Raw genomic sequence first — 21,691 nt, forward strand, 5'->3', positions numbered from 1 at the left:
ACTCTGGAGCAGTGGTTGTGGGGCTTCACATTATCTCAGGCTCCTTCAGCCCTGCCACAGTGCTCATTTCCTCCATGAGAGCCAAGAGGGCTCCGGGGTCAAATATTTCCTCTCTGCCACAGATGGGTTTGTGCATCTGTGAGTCAGCTCTGCTAACAGGTCACTGGGAAGCAAGGGACATCCTTGCCCTTCTTTTTCTTGGTTTGCTCCCCAGCTGTGTGCCCAGCACCTGCAGGATGGGATGGGATGGGATGGGATGGGATGGGATGGGATGGGATGGGATGGGATGGGATGGGATGGGATGGGATGGGATGGGATGGGATGGGATGGGATGGGATGGGATGGGATGGGATGGGATGGGATGGCATAGCCAGGACCAAGCTGATTCCTTCAGAGGTCTGCTGTTGTGCAGCTGGGTCCTGTGGAATTTTCTCCAATGCTTGTGAGCTGGAACAGCACAAGCTCTCTGCTTTCCCCCCACACAAGCTGCTGAGGGCATGAATGCAGAGATTCACAATATTCTTTCCTTCCTTCTAGGAATGGGCGCTAATAAAAGCTGCACTGTCCATTTAGGCATCAGTCCCTTCCCCCTGCTCTGCCATATGCTTGGATCAAAACATCCCTGGGGCTCTCAGCCAGCCCTGGCACAACATCTATTTTGGGGAATGTTCCTGCACTGGTCCCCTGCTCTGTCTGGGCCTCTCAAGGGTGCCTTGTGCCTCTCAAGGGTGACAAGAGAACAGGACTGCATGTGATGGCATTTGAAAAAGCAGAGCCCCAGCATCTGGTGGCTCCTTGTGTGTGTGTTGTGCCTTTGGGTATCTGTCAAGCATGCCCAGCTCCAGAGGCATTGCTTGTCCTGTGGCCTGGCATGGCCTCTGGTCACTGACGAGGCTTGGTGGCTGTGGAGCAGGAGCAGGGCTGCAGAGCTGTGGATGTCTGAGATCCAGGCTGCTGCAAGGGAGCCTGAGAGCACAGTTGGCCGCAGGACTCTCACGCTCAGTGGGTGAAGCTTGAAAGGTCTCCAGGGAGCCTCACACGGGGGTTTTGAGCTCATCTTTCTGCTGAAGCACTGCTTCAAGCAAGCCTGTACTCCTGGCTCCAGGGCAGCTCAAAGAGCAGCCAGAGGACATTGCTCTCAAGGGAAGACCAAGGTCAAACTGAAGTCACCTCCAACACGATGCTCAGCAGGAAATCCCTGGATCCTGGATTTGATTTTGTATTTGTTTCTGCCCTACCCTGCCCCACCACCCTCTCCTTTGCCTGTTCTCTTGGTGGTCTGCATGTTTTTCCCTTCAGCTCCCATTAACACAAGCCAGGTCTTCCCAGGGTGGGCCATGGTCCAGAGAAGAGGTTGGAGAAGCATCTGGGTGTAATTAGAGATCCAGGGACCAGGAAAGATTTGCTCTTCATTCAAATGAAGTGTCCCACAGTCAAAGTCCTCTCCTCAAGACAAATAAACACAGGACTGAGAGCTCAGAAGGAAAAGGGGAATGCTCTGAGCCATGCAGGAGATACTGAGACTTATCTATCTGCAGATGGTGTGAAGGACACTGCACAGCCCCAAGGAGCACACATGGACAGCAGGATGCAGAGGCAGGGAGCAGCCAAAGAGCAATATGGGCAGAGGGTACGTGGGTTGTAGTACTGTTTGCAGATGGTCCTGTGCTCTTTGGCTGGCCAGTTCGATCTTTCACAACTGCAGAAGACACTTTATTTCACCACACCTCTAACTTCAGTATGTCCTTTAACCTTGGCTCTATCTATACACAAGTCTTGAAAGAGCTTTTTGTGGCCCTTTCTGGGTCCCTGTTGAGAAAGGGTCTGCCCTGATTCTAAGCTCATTCAGAATATCCTCACTGAATCTCACCTCTTCCAAGGTTTTAATAGAGAGTGTCAGTTCCCACATGCCCCTGTGGAGAAAAGTACCATGACAGAGCACTGGAATCCCCAAAATTCCTTCTCTTCCTCTATGCTCCCACAGTGGCTCTATGGCTGACCACAGTCCCCCACGGACAGTCATGGACAGACCTCCAACACACACAATTCCTACATCTCAGCACACATCGTGGCTCTTCAAGTCATACCGGATGAAAACAAGCCCACGACTACTCAGCTTCCCAGACCTAGTGAAATCAGTTCAGTAATTAATATCAACAACCTTTCCTCTGTCCTTCTCCCTTGGCTATGAACTGATTCACAAAGGAAAAGCAATGCCATCTGTTCCAGGAAAAGTTAAATATGTTTGTGACAAGACATGAACACAATGCCAGCCAAGTGTTTGCAGTAATTGCTCTGTGGTTATATATAACACTGAGAAACACCCATTTGAGGCCCACGCTGAATTTAGATCCCCATTGGACCCAGCATTCAGATCCCCAGCATGGATCTGTTTTCAGCTGCTGAAGGGAAACTCCGAGAAAATTGACCTTGGGCAATTCTCCCACTTGTTTATGGTTTGTTGTTTTTGGTGGTTTTTTCCTGCTTTCTGAGACAGGAGGCAGTCCAGAAAACATACATAGCCAAGTGTCCCAGCATAGATAAATCAGTTCAGACACAACATCTTCTCGGAACCACAGTGTACAAAACAACCAGAGATTCTCCAGCTCCTCTCACAGTTATTCACCTGGCCTGCCTAGGACTTCTTTTCACCCACATATATAAAGGGAAAGCATTAAATCCCATCTTCCTTGGAAAACTGGAGGCCTCTCCAGTTTTCTCCATTAAGCCACCACTTAATGCAGCCTTGCCTTCTCTCATGGATATTTCTCAGTGTCCCCCAAATGTCCAACTAGATTTAGAAATCAGAACTTCAATCTCATTGGCCCTAATGAGGTGAGAATAAGCAACATCAGAGAAAGACAAGGAGAGTCAGGAACACTAGTGTCCCTGAAGAACTCACAACAAAGCTATCAAATCACACAAAATGTTTCTCTATCTTTCTTATTCTCTGAAAGACTACAGCAGAGGTTATCGCTGAATCCTCTGAGACATCTTTTGCTTCTTTTTCAATTAATTAGATGAATTCACACTTGGGAGATGTGGCAGATTTGTAGTCAGACATGCTAATTTGCAGGAGTATTGCAGCCAAGGTGTCCCTGGTGGGGTCTCCTTGCCTAATCCTCCAACACTGGCCAGGTAGGAGTAGTCCAGACAGAGCCACACTTGCTGGTGCCTACCTGCAGGTGATGGTCAGCGTGTCCTTGGCGTTGATGACGTGCTCCTCCTCGGTGATGCTCAGAGTAGGAGGGGTCATAGAATAGCTGCTCACCAGATCTGTGGAGAGAAAGGAGAGAGGGGATGATGCAGAGACCCACAAGCCTGGGCCCAGCGCTGTGGGCAGCAGCTATCCTGGTGCCACGAGCCCAGAGAGGGCCAAAGGCTCTTGGAGGGAACATCTCCTTGGAGTATGCTCCTACAAGGTAGTTAATGCTGGCTCAGTGGGACACAAGAGGTTTGCCTGCTGCCCTCCTGGCTCCAGTGAGCAGCTTTTCAGCTCTTGGGCCAGGGCCAGACAGCCCTGGAGTCTGATAGACAGCCTAGCACAGATGAGGGCCAGAAAAAGAATGGAAGACCAGAAATCAGGGAATTCAACTGTGACCATTCCTCACCAGGTGAATGATACTGGGCTTGCCTGGACAAGGGCTCTGAAATGATCCCCTCTGCTGACCAGAGGGAGTCTGGCAGGAGATTTTTCCATACACATGTATGCTACACATGTAGCTTTCTGTAATCAGGGGGACAAATCAGGGATGCCCAAATACCACAAATGTGTTTGTACTGAGATGCTCTCCAGAGCCAAGAGGCATTCATGGAATGCCCTTCTTCTGTAGGACACTCTCAGGTACAGTCACCAGACTAGGAGCAACCTTGGTGGATTGCAGCAGCCCCCTTCCCCTTCCCACCGGACAGGCGTTCCAGGAGTGAAATTATCCAGGCTCAGGCACAGGCAGTTAAACATTATCATGCTCTTCTTCCAGCTTTTTTCAGGGAGAGTCCCACTTTTTGTGTGTTTGCATCTCTGGTATGCCAGACACGCACCCTAAGTGAGCTCCTCATGGACAAAACATCTCGAAGTACCGGTTACCTTCAGAGACTACTGTTGTTTTTCATCAGCTCAGTGTTGCTGACTGTCATTACTTCATGATCTTTATCTTAAAACTCTAGCTTCTGGAGATGTGAGATAATTCAAAAGAAGTCTCGTTGACTGCAAAAACAAGCAAACTAGCCAGAAATAGAGAGGGGGGGAAAATGTTATGGAATGTGAGGCTGTGACTCAGGTAGGTGCTAAATGTCAAGGAAGAAAAGAATGCAAAAATATGCAGCTAGCTTGACTTTCTACAAAAACACGAGGTTTTTTGCAACTGTGTTCTGTGTATGTCTGTTTCCTTCCCTCGTAACATTCCAACTGAGGTATCAGAGAGATCTGGCAGGGTTGGAGAGGTCTCAAGGATGTGGCATTTCCACGTGTTTCACAAGCAGCTGTAACACCTTTCCTTCAAAACTGTGGCCTGAAAGGTTGAGAGCCTCGAAGATGAGAGGAAATGGTCTTAGGTTGCACCAGGGGAGGTTAACATTGGATATTAGGAAAAATTTCTACACCAAAAAGGTGGTCAGGTATTGGAACAGTCTTCCCAGGGTAGTGGTAGAGCCACCATCTCTGGAGGTGTTCAAGAGATGTGTGGATGTGGCACTGGGGGACACGATTTAGTGGTGAACACGGTGATGCTGGGTTAATGGCTGGACTTGGTCTTAGAAGTCTTTTCCAACTTTAATCATCCAATGATTCTAGGAATGTCTCTCCATGGGGAACCCTGACTCAAACAAAGAGAGAGAGACAACAAACAGCCACCAGCTTCTCAGACACAGGGGTGGCACAGGGATCCAGGCTGGTGGAGAAGCCACAGTGCCCAGGGCCGGCCAGGAGAGGCTGCTGAGGGGGACACGGCGGTGAGGGACGTGCGGAGCGGCACCGCCAGCGCTGCCAGGCCCGGGCTGCCGGCCTTGCTCTCCCCAATTGTTCTCCACTTCCTTCCCGCCGGCGCATGGCTCTGAGGTGGTGTCCCCACGGCTGCCCCCATGGCAACAGCAGGGTGACAGCCATCTCCCCCGCCATCTCCCCCGCCATCTCCCCCGCCATCTCCCGCCTCCCCTCCACTTGCCCACACGAAGGAGCGTCAGGCCCGGGGCAGTCCTGGCCCATGTCCTGTGAGCGTGTCCTGCTGCCTTGGCCTGTCCTGCACACACCTCTCCCTCAGGAGCAGCAGCAGCAGCTCTCACTTGTCACTCGACACACGGGTCGGTGTCATTGCCATCCCTGGAGCTGCGTGGTGCTCGGCCCCCATGGAGGACACCCCACCCTGTGCCTCCAACCTTCCTTTCCCCAAAGGAGGGGACGTCAGATGTCACAAAGGAAAAATGTGCCCCGGGGCTGTGAAAATAAATGACCACATTTTTTGTAAAATCCCTTCAAAATGTAACGAGGTTTATTAAAAAAAGGAGGCGGGGGAAGGAATCTGTCTGCTAAGCTGCGTTTCCTATTAATGCCGGACACGCTTATCCCAGTGCAAACACTGCTCTCCAGATGGCCACAGCTTCCCTGTCCATCGTCCCAGGGAGCGGCCGGGGGTGCCTGCCACCCCCACAGTGCTCAGCCCCAAATGCAGAACATAGTGGCTTCATGGGGACAGCAAAGCCTCTCATCCTGTCTATGCTCTGGGGCAGCAAGCAGAAAGGTAATCCCCAAAACCCTGGCACAGCCAGCTCCAGGGCTGGCTGCAACAGGCACTGAATTAAAACTGGCATGGGCCCTCTGCTTGAACCACTAGATAAGTGCCAAGGTGGCAGAAGTCTCTTGGCTAATGCTGTGCCCCACCACTGGGGCTGGGGGGCAGCAGAAAGAACCCCCTTCCTCCCTTCACGTGCTGCCTGGTGACCTGTTAGCAAACAACACCAGGGGGTGGAGGGGAAGAAAGGAAAAGTACGATCTGTGCAGGTTGGGGCTGTGGGATTCCTGCAGATGCATCCTGTCCATGGCCCTCCGTGAGTACAACAGGAAAAGGAACCACTGCTCACTCCGAAAGCACCGTGGTGAGGGCTGTGGACACTCCTGCTGCTGGCAGCACTGCTGGGCCAGCTCTCATGGCCATCCAGCATCTTCACCAGCCCCCAATTGCTGGGAACTTTGGGGACTCCCTGCACTGGCTCATGCTGGGGACCCACTACTCACACTGTTGCCCCACACTAAGCCTGGCATCTTGGGATGCTGATGCCCAGAGCCACCCATGGCATCCAGGACAGGCAAAGTGATGCACAGGCCCATTTCCAGCCTGCAAAATCATCTTCAAAGCCATCAGCTTTCCCTGCAAAAATTTTCTATCACGCTGTGCTTGCCAGATGGATCCACCCCATAGCTGGCCTTGCCCTTTCCCTCCCCGAGGGACCGTGTGCCTTGCCATGGCTCTCTCCTGCATTTCACTCTCCCCAGCACTGAACTTGGTGCTGGGTTTGGCCATTAAATCTCTGCTAACCGACACACAGATGGTTTGTGTCTCTGGCAAATCCCAGGGTGCGAGGGAGATGTCTCCAGAGCATGGAGTGTCTCCTCTCCTCTGAGTCCCTCCTTCTCCACCTCCAACCCCTGTGATGCTTTATCTCCTCAGCCCTCCAAGCAGCTCCCGCTTTCTTCTGCACACCCAATTGTGCCCTTGCACAGGGAGAGCATTAATGTAATTAAAAAGGCATGCAGCAGCTCTGGCTTTGTTTTTTCAAGATGGTTGCAGCTTTTTTCAAGCAAGTTGGCAGCAGGATATTAAAATAAACAGAGGGGGATTGATGGGATGTGGCGAGAGGAAGCAGGATCCCACAGCCAGTCACACCTTGTCTGATTCCAGAGAAGCACATTTCCCAGCAGTTCTCCTTGCCTTGATCTTGCAGCATGTGGCTCTGAAAGGGGCCAGGCTGCACTGAGGGCCTTCTCCTTATCGCTGGCGGCTGCTTCATTTTCAGGCCCATCTACCTCCTTCTGCTCCCTGACATCATTGCTGCTCTCAGTTGCATCCTGCATCCAGGGCTCTCCCTGCCTCGTGGGCAAGCCACGTTCACCCTGGAAAGTGCTGTCCACCCCAGGGCATCTCGCAGCCTGACCTCATCTCCCCACCCTTGGGCATGTGGGAAAGCCCTGCACGGGGACTGGTTTTGCCTTGTGATGGCTGCAGATGCTGAATCCCTGCAGAGCAGCATCAGTGCCAGAGCCAGCACTGCTATGGCTTTGGGAACAGGGCAAAGGCTGTGTGTGGGACATGGCATGGTGCAGTATGGCACAACACAGCTCCTGCTCTCTGTCTGCTTGCACTCACAGGAAGCCCTGCACCGGATCCTCCCCCAAGCCCCCACACACCACCTCAGCCCCTCTCTGCTTCCCCTTCCCTCCCTCTCTGCTGAGCTGGCCCTGCTGACTGATTAACGGGGCGCCTTTCCGGAGAGGGATTTTGTTCACACTCTGTCCTTCTCGCTGACTTCCTTCCCTGGCGCTGGGCTGGATGGCTTTGGTCACCACATGTCCCCAGCTAACCGGCCCAGCTCATGCTCCTGCCACCACACCTTGGGCTCCTGTGACAAGATAACATGTACAAAGTAAAGTCCAGATGAGTTCTGTCTCTCTGCACATTTGTCCTGGTTACTCAGCCCAGCCTGCTCTGCCCAGTGCTATACTGGGGCAAAAGATAGGCTGGAAGGGAAAAAAGAGTGTCCTTTCCCCCAGCAAAGCTCCCCTGACCCTGCTGTTGCCCCACCTCTACTTTGCTGTTTTCAGACAAAAATTCCCAGCCAATGAGCATCTGTCCAACACAGCAGTGCAGGAACTCAAGATTTGGATACTTTCTAAAAAGGAAAATTTTGTTTGCACCAGTCACTATGTAAGCAAAGCTCTGCTCCTGAACAGTCAGCAATAAAATTCTGGTACCTCTCTGGCCAAGAAGGACTATTCAAAAGAGCAGCAGTAGCTAGCACTGGGGCAGAGGGAGGAGAAGCTTTGTTCTGCTCTTTCTGCAGACTTCTTCTCCTGCTTTCCAGGCTGGAGTTGTCTGAATTAGCAGCATTTTCTGGCAAAACTGCATGTGCCCCACAGGAATTAACTCCAGCACCTCAGGTGCCATTTCCCCACCCTGCTTCAGTTACAATTCCCCACCTGCCCTGTGCTGGTATAACTCACTGCCCTCGTGCTGGAGGACCTGTGGTTGCCCACAGACATGTGGGAAGTCCATGTGCCGGAGGCAAAGCCAGGCCAAATTCCCACCTACAGGGCTGAAGTTTCCCCATAGATTGCCTTGTTCTCATGCACGGGGCAAGAATCCAACTGTGGGTTGGAGCGGCAAAGCGTGAGTGTCACGTCACACAAGGAGCAGGCAGCTGGCAGAGCAGCAGGGGAAATTTGAAGTAGGGCTGTCAGCTCCTCCTCTTCCTCCTCCCAGTGCTCTCCAGCAGGGAGGAAGGCTTGTTTTGCAGAGAGGTGAGATATCACACGAGGCTGAGAAATAAATGTCAGGCTCCAGCCGATGTAGAGATGAAACACCAGGTGTCCTCTCTCCGGTCTCACAGCAAAGTGAGCCCCAAACCATGGTGGGAACTGACACCAAAATAGAGCAGGTTCTGCCTAGCAGCCTGTGCCTGAGGACTGCCAGGACAGGGTGACAGCCACCCAGGCCCACAGTGAGGCTGGGAGGAAAACAGAGATGGAAACAGGCTAATGAGCAAGCAATGAACAAATGAAAAAAGATAATGATAGAAAACCGAAAATCACCCCCAAACTGTGCATGTGCACAAGGAAAAACAGAGAAGACCCCTTCTTTTATGGGTTCACGGAAGATGTTCCCTGTCCCATAACTCAGATTGAGCCTCAGTTCAGACCTGCCTCAGAAGGGTTAAACAGGAGGGCTGTGCTCTTCAGTGCAGGACCAGCCCCTCGTGCTACAGCAGCATCACAGTCCCAGCCACACAACTGAACCCACGCACCAGGGGCTCACTCAGGCCCTGGGCAGCACCTTGCCCCTTCTCATGGTGGGCAGATTTTCACTCATGGACCTCAAAGCCCTGAAACAACACCAAATCAAAGCGGGGCGGATTTGTATCCTCACCAGTTTGTGAGGACATTCCAGAGCATCAGATGTTCCATTGCTTCAATTAGGACATGTGTCCTTTCTCAGGGGACAGTAAGGAAAAATAATTATAGAAACTCACTCAATACAAACACAGAGGTGACCATCATTCTTGGGTATCTGATTCTTCCTGTCCACCACCAGAAGTGTGAGACATGGTCTTTGCCACAAAACACCTCTGGGTGAGTTTGTGTGTGGAGGTGGGAGCCCCATGAGCAGGAACCAACAAGAGGGCTGAGGAAGGGGCCACCAGAGGACCACCAGAGCTGGTGGAAATGCTTTTCTCTTGGCATCAGACTCAGAGATACCCTAAGCATCCTGGGTCTGCAGCGATGCCAGGTGAGGAGGAAGGACGCGTCCAAACTGGGCATTTGGGGACTGAAGGAATAGGGCTCTCCTCCAGCCCAGCAGTGGAGACCCTGTGTCAGGGGAGACCCCAGCCGAAGCATCCCCCTGCCTGGAAGCCAAGTGGGGAGTGGGAGGGGATGGGCAGAGACATAAGCAGCACATTACACATCAGCATGGTCACAACACAAGCAGAAGCTGCAGCCAGAGCAGCAGCACCCTAAGGCTGGGCATTCCACCCTGCTTCCCCAGCCCCTGGCACTCCACAGCTGCACATCCAGTGCCTGTGGCTCTGGCCAAACAGGCCTCAGTCCGAAAAGTTGCTTGGCCTCAGAGCATGCACCCCAACAGGTCTCTTTAGCCTCTCATGGCTGATAAACTTTAATTAACTGGTTCTTTTCTGGTTTCTCATGACCACCTGCCCTGATGGGTAATGAGGCAAAAAAAGGCACAAGCTCGCTGGGATCCTTCAGCATTTCATCTTCCAAGCTGTGTGTCCATCAGAGAAGAGAAACAGAGCAGCTCAAAAGCAGAAGCCACTTTCAAGAGAGGTGTGCTGTCCTGAGGAGCAAAGTTACCCGTGTATCCCTGGTCCTTTGGTGCCTTCAGGCAGGGATTTATATCAGGGTATTTCCGAGCCAGCTGCCCTGGGCAGCAAAGCACGGCTACACCCAATGCCTGACCACGCTCTCACCTGTTTTTGGGACTCTGCCCTGCCCCAGGATCCTGCCACCACGTCATCCCAAAGCATCCCAAAGCGGGGTCAGCGAGCGCCTGTCTGGGAGTGTTTATCTGTCTGCCGTTCTCCCTTGGCAGGAAGCACTATCTCACCATCGCCCTGCTCGCTCCAGCCCGGTTTCCTGCTCCATCCTGCCAGGTTTACCCTGCTTTTTCCTCCTCCCCTCCCCCTGCCCCACGGCTGTCAGGCCATGTTTGCATTTCTGTCTCCTGCCGTCTTTCCTCTCCCTGCCCGTGCCCCCCCGCGCTCGCTCCCTGCCCCATCCTCCCCGAGAGGCTCCGTCCTGAGCCAAAGTTAGCCCGTGTCAGGTAGCCACATGTCCGGCCGGGGGCAGCGGGTCAGCCGGGGCCACCCTGCAGACCTCCTCCAGGATCTCTGCTGTCAGCAGCCTCCCCGGGCCCCAGGGGAGCGCCTGTTCGCTGCCCTCGCTCCAGCGAGGGATGCTCCGGCACATCAGAGGGCCGGTTTCCCCTCCGTGGCCGCCGGCCCACCCTTTCTGCTGCGGGCCAGGGCTGGCCAGACGCTGCTTTGTTTGGTCCTCCATTCCCTGGATCGCTCCTCGTTTGTTGGCTGCCTGCTCCTGCCCCGAGAATCCTTTTCCTGCCTTTGAGATAGAGGATGCTCGAGCCATCTGTGTGTTTTATTTCCTTGTAGAAACTAACAAGCCAAGGATTGCTTCCTCTCCCTGACATTTCAGAGGGCAGCTCCAGCTCAGCGGGATGCGCAGGGAGGGGAGGGGGAGCCCAGCGCCTTCAGAAAGGAACAGGACCTATTCTGTCCACAGGATTCACTCCCTAAGGGGCAGAAATTCTCAAATCTACCCAAATGCCTGTGGCAGCTCCCACTCTGCCACCGCCGTGGCTCTGCAGGAGTCCTGGGCAAGCCACCCTGCTTAGCATACATAACCACCCTTCTTCCAGTGGCCCCTATTAACTGCACGGCTAAACCCTTGCAAAACTCAATTAAAATTATCCTCCCATATCTTAAGGGCTGTCAGGTTGCTTCTCTTCCAGTTTTAATTTACTTCTTTCAAAATCTTGCCCTGCTCACCTTCTCTGCCCCAGCAGGGTGTGATTAACATGGTGTAGGAGTAGAGGCTTTGGATGGCTTTAGGGGACTGATATTAGCAAGTAACACGGTTCATTACATCTCTAACTTGAAGGGATGCAAAGGATGGTCCACAGCTTGTGTGAAATGAGTGTTGGTCCAAGTCCACTACTTGGCATAAAGTATTGCCAGCAGAAATGCATGGCCAGGATGGGCCATGGGGGGCCATGGGGGCCCTGGGGATCTGGGACCTCTGGGCAAGTGTCTTGGGAAAGGCTTGTATTGCTGCTCCCTCCGGTTTGTCTATTTGGGATTGCTCAGGAGTTGCCCGACCATTGCAGGATTCAGGGGTTAATTCCATCCTGTGACTATCCAGGTACAACCCCAGGGGCTTTGCTGGGCTGAGGCAGCAGTGGGTACAAACCCATGGAACCCTAAGGACAAATCTTTGGCCACTGAGAAGAAATGGCAGCCCATCAGTGATTAAAGGGAAATGATGGAATGAAATTACAGTCCACTGCTTCTTACACTGTACGTGATGGAGCTATGAGGCAGATGACCAAGTACCTCTTCATGCAACTCAGCTAAATTGTGGACTTTTCCACTGTGGGATACCCACAGAGAGATTCCCAAAGAGAGATAAGATCCCAAAAGACAAGTCACTACCAGTTCTTACACACTGTGATCCAGGTGAGACATCCAGGTCCAGGAGTCTCTAAACCACCCAGTGCCATAACAGAATGGGTACATCCAGGATCCCTCTGTCCATGCCAGGGCATCATCCCCTTTCCCAAAGCTCCAGCTGCCCATGCTGAGGCTGCTGGCAGTCCAGGCAGAGCCAAGAACAGTTTCAGCACCTGGACTTTGCTGTATGAACAGAGAGGAAGGGAAAAGCCTGAGAAACAGTGGAGAGAGACCCTCAGATTCAACATCATCAACTACAGCTCCATCATGAGCCATTTCCAGAGGCTCAGGTGAGCTCCTGCCGAAGCAAACTGCAGGTGTGCTGTTGGGGTAAGATGGAGTTCAAGCCATGTGAGGCCTCAGCATCCAACTCTCGCTGGGAGATGAGCAGGCAGAGGCAGCTGACTGGGAAGTCGGACAGAGCCCGAGGGTCGGCACTGAGCACGGAGAGAAAAGGGCAGTAGCATTTGGAAAGAAGAAACAACTCACAGGTTTGCTTTTTCCTTGATGTGTGTGGGCTTAATTGCTGGCCTTTGAAGTTTAACTCTTTCCAAGACTGTTGGCTTATGGACAGACTGAGGAGGACACTGAAAAAACCCTGTATGCCACTCAGGGCAGGTTTCCCCTATGTAAGCAAAGTCTGGGGTGCTGTGCCTGCCTCCTGCCCAGCCTGCTGTGCCAGACTGACTGTGCTGGGCTTTTTCAGGGGTCTGCAAGCCCTGCAGCTGCACTGGGAGACAATGTACCAAGTGGAAAAGACCTGCTTCTCCATCTTTCTGTCCCTGGAGTCTGCATCCAGATGTTCACTACTTAGCTGTGAACTGAAATCAACTCAGAGCCCTCAAACCAAACAGCTGCCCTGGAGCTGGCAGTGCCTGTTCTCTGCAGCACAACCCACCCTCAAGCTGATCTCCAGCTGCGAGGTGCAAGAGAAGCTGATTGATAAACAGGGTAAGTGGGGAAAAAACAGTTTTGCAATTAGATGATTATCTTGGCCTTGAAAAACCTGCATTCAACTCCCCATCTGCTCTAGGTTCCCTGGAAGGCTGTCACACAGCTTCCATGTACCTCCATCCCTGCCTGAGCCACAGAGGGTAGGGCAGCAGAAACTGGGCTGCTCTGGGTTGGAAACGTGTAAGAACGGAGGAATCCTTATTCCTTCTAATTAGAGGTACACAGGGAACAAAGAAAACTAATTTAGCCCAGAGTCAATGCAACATGTAAAAGCTACATTAGATGAGGATGGGTGCAGAAAGTAGGAAGCACAAGCGAAATGCAGGAGGAATTTAAACTTCCTGATTATCAAAGAGGGAGCTTCAAGCGCTGAGTATAATCTAAAAATAATAATAATAAAGCAAAGGGAAGAGCTATCAGGGGCATGGAGAGAGCTGCTGCCTGGGGAGCATGAGCCCTCCTCCCTGCGCAGCCTCTCCGTGCACACCTGCACGTGCACACACGAGCATTGGCACGACCCTGGGTGGGGTGGGCACAAGGGGAGCCAGGAAGATCACAAGCACACACTCTTCAAAAGAGAATTAGTCATCAGAGGTAGAGGCAGAGGAAGGAAGGCTCAGGTACGAGGTCAGACACAAGCAGTGAGGGCTGACGGAGGAGTTCTGAGCGCTCGCTGCAGATCTAAGAGCCCTCGGCGCGAGCAGGACGGGAGGTGGGATCCCTGAGGTAAATGCACCTACAGCACGTAGGAAATAAGAAATTTCAACCCTCTGCTGTGCAGCTCAGCTTGGCTGTCTGCCATTCCTGAAAGCAGCCAGAGCTGCCCAAACCCAGAGCCTTCCCTGATGTGGTTAATGTAATCTTATTCTGTTCTCTGCAGAATCCCTGGGAGGGATGGGCTCTAAAGAGCACAGCAAAGCTCTCCCATCACACAGGACTTTGCTGGGCTGCATCTCAGCCCTGGGTTGGTGATGCCATCTGCTTGCTCCCTACTGGGCAAAGAAACTTGAAGATGCAGAGATTCAGGGCAGTGAAAGGAAGTCTGGCCCCGTGGGGCTGTCCAGGGCATTGATGGCAAATTACAGATGCTCACGCTCTCAGTTTCTCTTGGCACAGAGCTGTGACCACAAGCCAAGACCCACTGCAGCAGGAGATGATAATCATCATCTCTGAGAGCCAAAGTGTACTGGGGCATTCATGTCACTTGAGATTAGCTGGCTGTTTAACATCTGCACAGATTGCTCTCTCCACCTCCATATAACACCCCTCATGCAGCTATGAAACTAATTTAATTCCCTTCCAAGAAAGGCTGAGTTGGAAATGCCACACTTTGTATATCACAGCACAATTCCTACAATGAAACACCCAGCCTAAATGGCGGTATAGGACTCTGGCGTTATTTGAAGGCCAATAAGCTCAACCTCCTCCTTGTGCTTTTTAAAAATAGCTTACGACAGGGTGACCAAGTTCCATAAACACGCAGTTACTCTCTGTTAGTGCGCAGAGGCTGACTGTTGTTTTCCTGCTCCAAGGTGCTTCCCTTGCCACGCAGCGCAGTGGGAAGAGCACGCAAGCGGACGGGATGGGAAGGAAGCGTTTACACATGCTAATGACTTCCAGCCAAGGAGCACAAGCACCAACAGGGAAACGGTGCTAAAGAAACAACACGCCACTTCCTCGGCTCTCCCTGCTTGGTCACCATGAGGTACTTGATGCTCAGAGCTGTGGGGCAAGGCTGGTGATGGCCTCTGCAGCCCCCTGGGAATTCAAGGTGTGGATGAAGGAAAGACACATTGGCTTGGTCCACAAATGTGGGGGAAGCCATTTGGGAATAGGGGTGTTTTGCCACCACACTGGACCAAAGGGGCCAGGACAGACACTGGCCCTTCCCCACTCCCAGAAATGTGGGTCTGGAGGCCAGAGTCCTTCCAAGTGCCATTCAGGTTCACTTCATCATACACACCTCTCTTTATGCCAGAACAGGTTTCCTAAGTTCATGTGGGGTCCTGTTTATTTTTCTTTTTTTTTTTTTAATCACTATTGTATTAAGAAGTGTTTTTCTTTTGGCTAAGGTTACCGTGGGGCCAACACTGTGCGGAGTCTCCTGCCTTCTTTCACCACTAAAACCTCTGAGCCAGAGCTCAGCCCAGCCACGTCGCTTATCTTCAATGAAGGCAGGCTTGGATTTCCCCCTCCATATAAAAAATAGATCCCAGCACTCCCCCTCTCCCCCAGTGCATTCTTTTAAATGCCACCCACTCCTTGTTATTGATGGGAGGCTGGAGAGCCAGGGATTAACTGCCTCAGGCTGCATCAAGCTTTATTTGTCTAAGCAGCCAAGGGTGAGGAACAGCCATAAATATTGTGAAACGTTGAACATCGTGGAGGGGCAGCTTTGGGCAACACAGGCACCTTGGCAGCAGAGATTGCATCTTGGGCTAGACACAATCCTGGTGTGACCAACACCATGGGAAAGGTTCCTGCTTCCCTATAATACAGGGGCTTTGAGGAACATCAAACTCCATCCTCATGTTTAAACTGTGGACACCACGCCACACCCAGTGCAGCACTAACAGTGGCGACTCTGTCAGTCCCTGTAGCACAGGATGGTGAGGAAAATCCCACCTCAACACTGTCACCCAAGGGGACACATCCTGGGTCTGAGTCTGCCAGCCCGGAACAGGGCACTACAGGATATGCTGCATCCCCTTGCACACTGGGATGTCACAGCACAGAGAGGAGATGAAAGACCAGGATATGCCCTGATCCCATCCCAGCATCAGCAGTACTGCCAGAGCCAGCACTTACAGCCCAGGATCTGCCAAGTCTGACGGTTTGGTAACAGCCAGCAAACCCTGTGAGGAGGCATCAGGTCCAGATGCACACTGTTAGCTAAATTGCTGTACAAGGCATTGTCAGGTAACCCCTTTTGGAGGCAAGGCAGTTTCTTCCCCCGTGCTTTATCCCAGCACAAAGACCATGCACTGCTTGCCCAGCGGTGAGTGATCTCCTTGGAGTGGATGTGTGCATCTCCCACGGGAGCATCCCACTCTGCAGCTGGCTGCCACACTCTGAGACATGAACCTCTGCCCTTTGCTTCCCAGGGGCCAGGGGCTGCAGTGTGGGGAAGGGATTGATGGCCACTCAGAGCCAGTTACGCCCCTCTGGGGACTCTGCTCGGGCTGGGACATGCAGGGTGTGAGTGATGGATTTCTGTGGGAGCTGGATGCCGTCACCTCTGCTGGGTGTGATTTTGCCTGCTGCCATCACTCTGAGCTGGCAGTTTCCAAATCCGAGTATAAACCACCATTCGTGCCCAACCTTCCTGCCTCAGTAAATGTCAAGATTTACTGTCATTCATGGAAACTGCTGGCTTGACCCGCACTTATGTCAGTATTTGTTTTTTTAGGTCACTACATCTAACATCCATCTCAGTGGATGCTTCAGAAATGGGGAAAACATTGCAGACACATATATGGTACCCCCAACCAAATTGGGAAATTAGTGGAGGAATTTCCAGGCTCTGCTACACAGCCCTGTGCTTTTTTTGTGGAATAAATAAAACCAGTAAACCTTTTACAGATTTTCCTCCTACATGAAGAGCTCAAATGCCTCTGTAACTCAGAAGGACGATGGAGGACCCCAAAACCCTCCATGGGTCTCCTGAGTCTTGTGAACGTGCAGACAGACCTTCATAAACCTGTGGAGCCACTGCCCAGCTTGGGGCACCTCGCTGTGCCCTGCAAGGTCTGCCAAGCCCCAACCTGCCCTGCCAGCAGCTGGAATGGAGAACCTGCTGCAGGATGGGGAAGGACCCAGAGAGGAAGGGGACAGTGACCCAGGGGCAGGCCTGGGTGCCCGGGGTGCTGCTCGCTGGCTATCACCAGCTGCTCAGCAAAGCCACCGTGAGCTTGCAAATTCTTTATAAACTTCCCATGTGACACAATTACTCAGGGGCCAGATTCTGAAGCTCTTCCTTCTCTCTTTACTCAGACCAAGTTCCACTGAAGTCACTGAGACATTGGCCAAAATACAACTGAAGGAGTTCAGGATTTGGCCCAGCAATAAAAACTTCCTTCCTTTGTCTACCGCTCACTCCACATGATCCCACTGCCTCCCAGCCTCCTCCTGGCCTCGTCTCCCAAGGCTGGGGCCGTCACTTGTTTTGATATTGCTCTTTCATTTTACTCTCTGCCAGACCATGCCAGTCCCCTCATGCATCTGTGAGCTGCTGAGGTGGAGGGAGCTGGGGTGGCCAGTGAGGAAGAGGGGGATATTTTGGGGTTAAATACAACCTGGCTGAGGCACAGAGCCAGTCTTGGGAACATGGATGCATGCAGACACCATGCAGGCTGGGAGCTGGCTCAGCCATCACCTCCTTCAACGCCTCCATCAATTCCTTCAACGCCTCCTTGAGGACAGGTTGGAGCATCTCCAAAAAAGCCTTTCTCCCCCCCTGCTGAGCATAGAGCAAATGCCTTGGGCTCTACATCAAACTTTTCTGCAAGGGAATGGGTGAGTTGACTCCTGCCCAGGAAAGTACAGCAGGAAGTTAACTCATCTCACTGCAATGACACATGCTAGAAAGTGACACCATAAGAAACACATAAAACTTTAAACAAATAACTTGCAAAATGGATTTTGCTGCTTTTTCTGCCTCAAAATAGCCAGAAGGATGCAAATCCCTGTCGTTCCCCAAGAGTACCTCATCCTCAGCATGACCATCTGAAACATGTACTGGGGTTTGGAGCAGGAGCTCCTGCTTCCTTCCCATGTCCACCAGTCTTGCACACACATGTGACACAGACAGAGCAGCACAGGAACACACACGGACAGACACAGCAATTCCCTTTGCACCAGTCTCCCTGCCTGTGCTGCTCGGTGACAGAAAGCAACACAAAAGGGATTTGAACTCAGCTGAAGTGAGAAGCATTTGGTTCTGAGGTACCACCATGGTTTGACGACCTAAACCTCAGTCTTGCAACTCATGGATGTTCATGTGAGTGATCTGGCCAGATAGTGGATGGCTCAGAGAGAACTCATGCAACCCCTGTGAGTTCCTGCTGAGATTCTGCATCTTGCAGTGAGATTTTTAACATTCCTCAGCTAAGACTGAAACAGAGGCGCACTTTGGAGTGTGCAGCTCTAACCACCCTAGGGAGCACAGAACTCTGAGCAGCAGAGGAATGGTGGTCTCAAGGTGCAAGTCTGTGAGAGCCCTGTGCCACCCAGCCTGGCTGAACCAGCTCACCACGTCCTGCATCCCAATGCAAAACACAGCAATGCCAACCTGGCCATTCCACAGACTGAGAGTACAATCCCCTGGCCAGTGGCAAGGGCTGCCTTGCCTAGGGCTTGCTCTTGAGTAAAGACAGTCTTGCTGTACATTCTGCCCTTTTAAAGTACATTAATTGCCATGGAAACAATGCTGTTACTGGTATGGCAGCAGCCTGGTGGCCTCCACAGATGCAAGGCAAAAATCAATGGATACATTGACATACAAGCTGTGTTTCAGGACTTTTTGTGGTTTTGAGGCTGGTCACCATGGGCGTATATAAGAGAATGGCTCAGACACTAAGAAGATGCCATCTTCCATGGAGACAAAGTAAAATAAAACATGGAGGAACAACTCCTTTGCTGTGTTCATCTGCTTGGGCAGTGCATCCTTACATGGGATCTGCTCCCAGTACTGATGTGTGCGCCCAACTTGTAGCACTGGTCATCACTTCCAGCTCCTGCTGGAGCATCCCAGCCCTGGCTGCCCTTCACATCCTCATTGCCAGTGAATACAAAGCCTCACCTGGTCTCAGACCTTGGGTGGCTTTTCTCCATACCTCCCCTCTGCCCATCCAGGTGGCCCTTCCCACCAGCTCAGATGCCTCACCAAAAAGAAGGAAAAAAGGCCAATATTACAGATGTAGAGAGACACACCACCACTTCTTGGTCTTGAGAGTCTTTTAAGTAGCACTGAGGGGGTTTGTACACAGAGCAGCGTAAAGGGAAAGGCTGTGAGTGCCCTTCCCGCCCGTCCCCAAGAACCCGGAGCAAAGGGCAGGCCTGGCTGTCCCCTCCCAGCCAGGGCAGCGCTGCCCTGCTCCCTGCCGTGCCGCCCATCATAAAGGGGTCCCTGAACTGTTATCAGGCAGTGACAGTTTCCGCCATCAGATTCCTCCTGTCCGTCAGGAAAGCTAAATAAGGAACATCGTTCAGGCGGCTGCAGGAAGAGGGGAAATGCAGGGACATCCGGCCCAGCTGCCAATTTTTCCTTTCCCATGAACCACCACTGACCTCCGCCAAGGGAGAACCTGGACACCCAGCCTGGCATTGGCACTGCTCCTCTTTGTTTAACCCTTTCCTGGGGGATGCCCTGACCCCTGGAGCCTGCTGAGCAGGTGGTCTCACCAGGCAGGGTGGTGTGGCCATGGTGGGACGGAGCCTGGGTGCTGTGTCACTGTTGCTGGCACACTTGGTGCACTGGCTGGCATGATCCCAGCCAGCTGGAGCCACAGCCAGGAGAAGGCTTAACCCCTCCACACCTGCACATAGCTGGGCAGCTACACCTCACACAGAGACAACAGGTCCCAAAAACATCAGTGAGCTGGTCCATTGCTTCCCTCTTTGCATGCACCTACACCAGGAGCAGTCACACTTACTCTGAAAGAGAACTGGGGTTTCCCAGGCTCTGCCAGGAGCTGTAACTAGCCCTGGGCTGGCTGCTGCAGAAGGTAAAATTTCATCTTTTTATCTTTGCTCACTCCAGGGATCTGCCCATCAGGAACAGGGACCAGGATAGTCTGCAATCCACTTGCCCCTTTCTCATGGTCCTTCCTGTGAACAGCCCTGGGGTCCTTGCTACCTTTCACTGCATAGAACCCAAGCAGGGAGCAGCTGTTATTATGTGCTCAGATACAGGAGACCACAGCACTTAAGCCTGCCTTCCCCCATCACCCTGTCCTCCCTGATTGCCCAGTGAGAGCCTTTTCCTGACCCCCTAAACTGATCCTCCCTCATTAGCACATGACGTCTGTCCCACGGCACCTCCAGGTTTGGCCGCAAAGGCTGAGCAAGGGATCCTCGCCCTGGAAGGAGGGGGCAGAAACACAGCAAGAAAAACAATTCACTCGTGGGAGAAGTTGTAAGGTGAAATACAAGTCACTGGCTAAAACCTGTTTTTGCTACCTCAGCAGGGAAACGACTCCAGGAGAGACTCCAAGACTCCCCACTTAATATCCTCAGCTTATAAAACTTAGTGGGAGTTTCAGCACCAGCTGCTGCAAGGCCAGGTTTTTCACCCTCCTTCTGCTGAACTTGCACCTAGAGATGGAGCGATTTGCTTGACAAAAGGAGCGGCCACGCTGGGCTCAGGGCTTGTGCCTCCTTGCCGACTTGACCACAGGCCACCTCGCTTCCACTATTCTGCCTTAACAATGAGGCACCGCAGATGGGCAATAATGCTGTGCCGAAAACATCAGAACTATTCTGACCAAAGAGAAAAAGCCCCCCTGGGATCTGGCTAACCCCCTCTTTTAACAACGTGAAACGAGAAACAAAGGTCTGGGATAGCCAGAGGCAATAAAACCCCTGGAATTCATTTAACCAGTCACTAGATGCCAGTGCAGCTGCAGCAGTATTTCTTTTCCTAATGAAGGACAAAAGCTCTGGCCCAGGGCAAGGCTCGGCTCTGGTCTCCCCAGAAAACCGTGGCGTGCACCAGGAGGTCACAATCCCCCCACAGCACCCAGCAGGAGTGGGATGTGTACCTGGCTGCTGCCCCTTGCCCAGCTGGGGATTTGCAGGAGAAGCTGGGGCGGGTCAAGGCAAAACACGGCACTGGGCACCTGTGGCTCACAGTCCAAGGTGGGAAAGAGGGGCTTTCAGCTTGAACTAACCACCCGTGGATTTCTGCCTTGCAAACCCATGTATTTTTCCATGCACAACTGCCGTGGACCCAGGCAAACATCTCACAGCCAGAAGACCCTGTGAAGGTGAGCTCCACTGCTGCTCGGCAGCGTGCAACAAGCCACCAGCCTCACATCATGCTCCCAACATGGGAATCCACCAGGAACTGCCTACTCCGTGATTTTGCAGCCCTCAGTCACAATGCCCCAGCCTGTCTTTCCCAGCGGAAGAGCCCTGTGGCTTTAGTCATTCCTCACACGGAAACCACCAGCACTGCTGGCTCCCCACCTTCCATGGGCAGTGGAGCCTGCAGGGACCGGCCATTGAAGAGCTTTCTGCACCTGCAGGGCATCCCCATCACCCCCAGCTTATTGCAGCTCCCTCCCCGCCTGGCTTAAATGCACAGCCCCCCCAAACTGGGAATGGGGAGTCCCTGCCTTGCACCCACTGTTCTGGGGCTGTTTCAGTCCAGCAGGCTGAATGTAAAGTCACCTTTGCTGTGCCAGCTGGGGTGGCTGAGGAGAAGACGGGTGAGATAGGTGCTAACCCCAGGGCTCACCTTGCTCCCTACAGCTGCTGAGAACTGGAGAGACTTGGGGACCCACCGAGAGCCTCCTCCTGCTCTGCAAGGCAACCTCCTGAGGGTGGTGGACATCCCCTATGGCTTTGGAGAAACTGCTCCCTGGGCACGGTCCCCTCCCTCCTGCTGCCGTTCCCGTGGGATCCCGCTCTCCCCTTCTTTCTCCAGGAACTGCCTCGGGATGCTGGGAACAGCCTGTTCCCTCCTGGCTGGCTGGGAGCACCTGCCCTTCCCACGCCTGCCCCGGAAAACACCGCAACAACGCGGGGCCAAGGGAAACCCTGGGGA

The 21,691-nt window shown here is 52.8% G+C and overlaps 1 protein-coding gene across 3 annotated transcripts in view; it reads right to left on the bottom strand.

The window, feature by feature from the left end:
* Positions 1 to 21,691, bottom strand: part of FLT4 (fms related receptor tyrosine kinase 4) — a 57,253-nt gene that overhangs the window by 32,742 nt on the left and 2,820 nt on the right. For all 3 annotated transcript variants that reach the window (XM_063413495.1, XM_063413494.1, XM_063413492.1), the window contains exon 2: positions 3,180 to 3,276. In XM_063413495.1, coding sequence (XP_063269565.1) covers positions 3,180 to 3,276 — 97 coding nt within the window. The remainder of the gene's footprint in view (positions 1 to 3,179; positions 3,277 to 21,691) is intronic.

This window comes from Prinia subflava, chromosome 16 (genome assembly GCF_021018805.1).
Source record: "Prinia subflava isolate CZ2003 ecotype Zambia chromosome 16, Cam_Psub_1.2, whole genome shotgun sequence".
In the NCBI taxonomy this organism is placed as follows: Eukaryota; Metazoa; Chordata; class Aves; order Passeriformes; family Cisticolidae; genus Prinia; species Prinia subflava.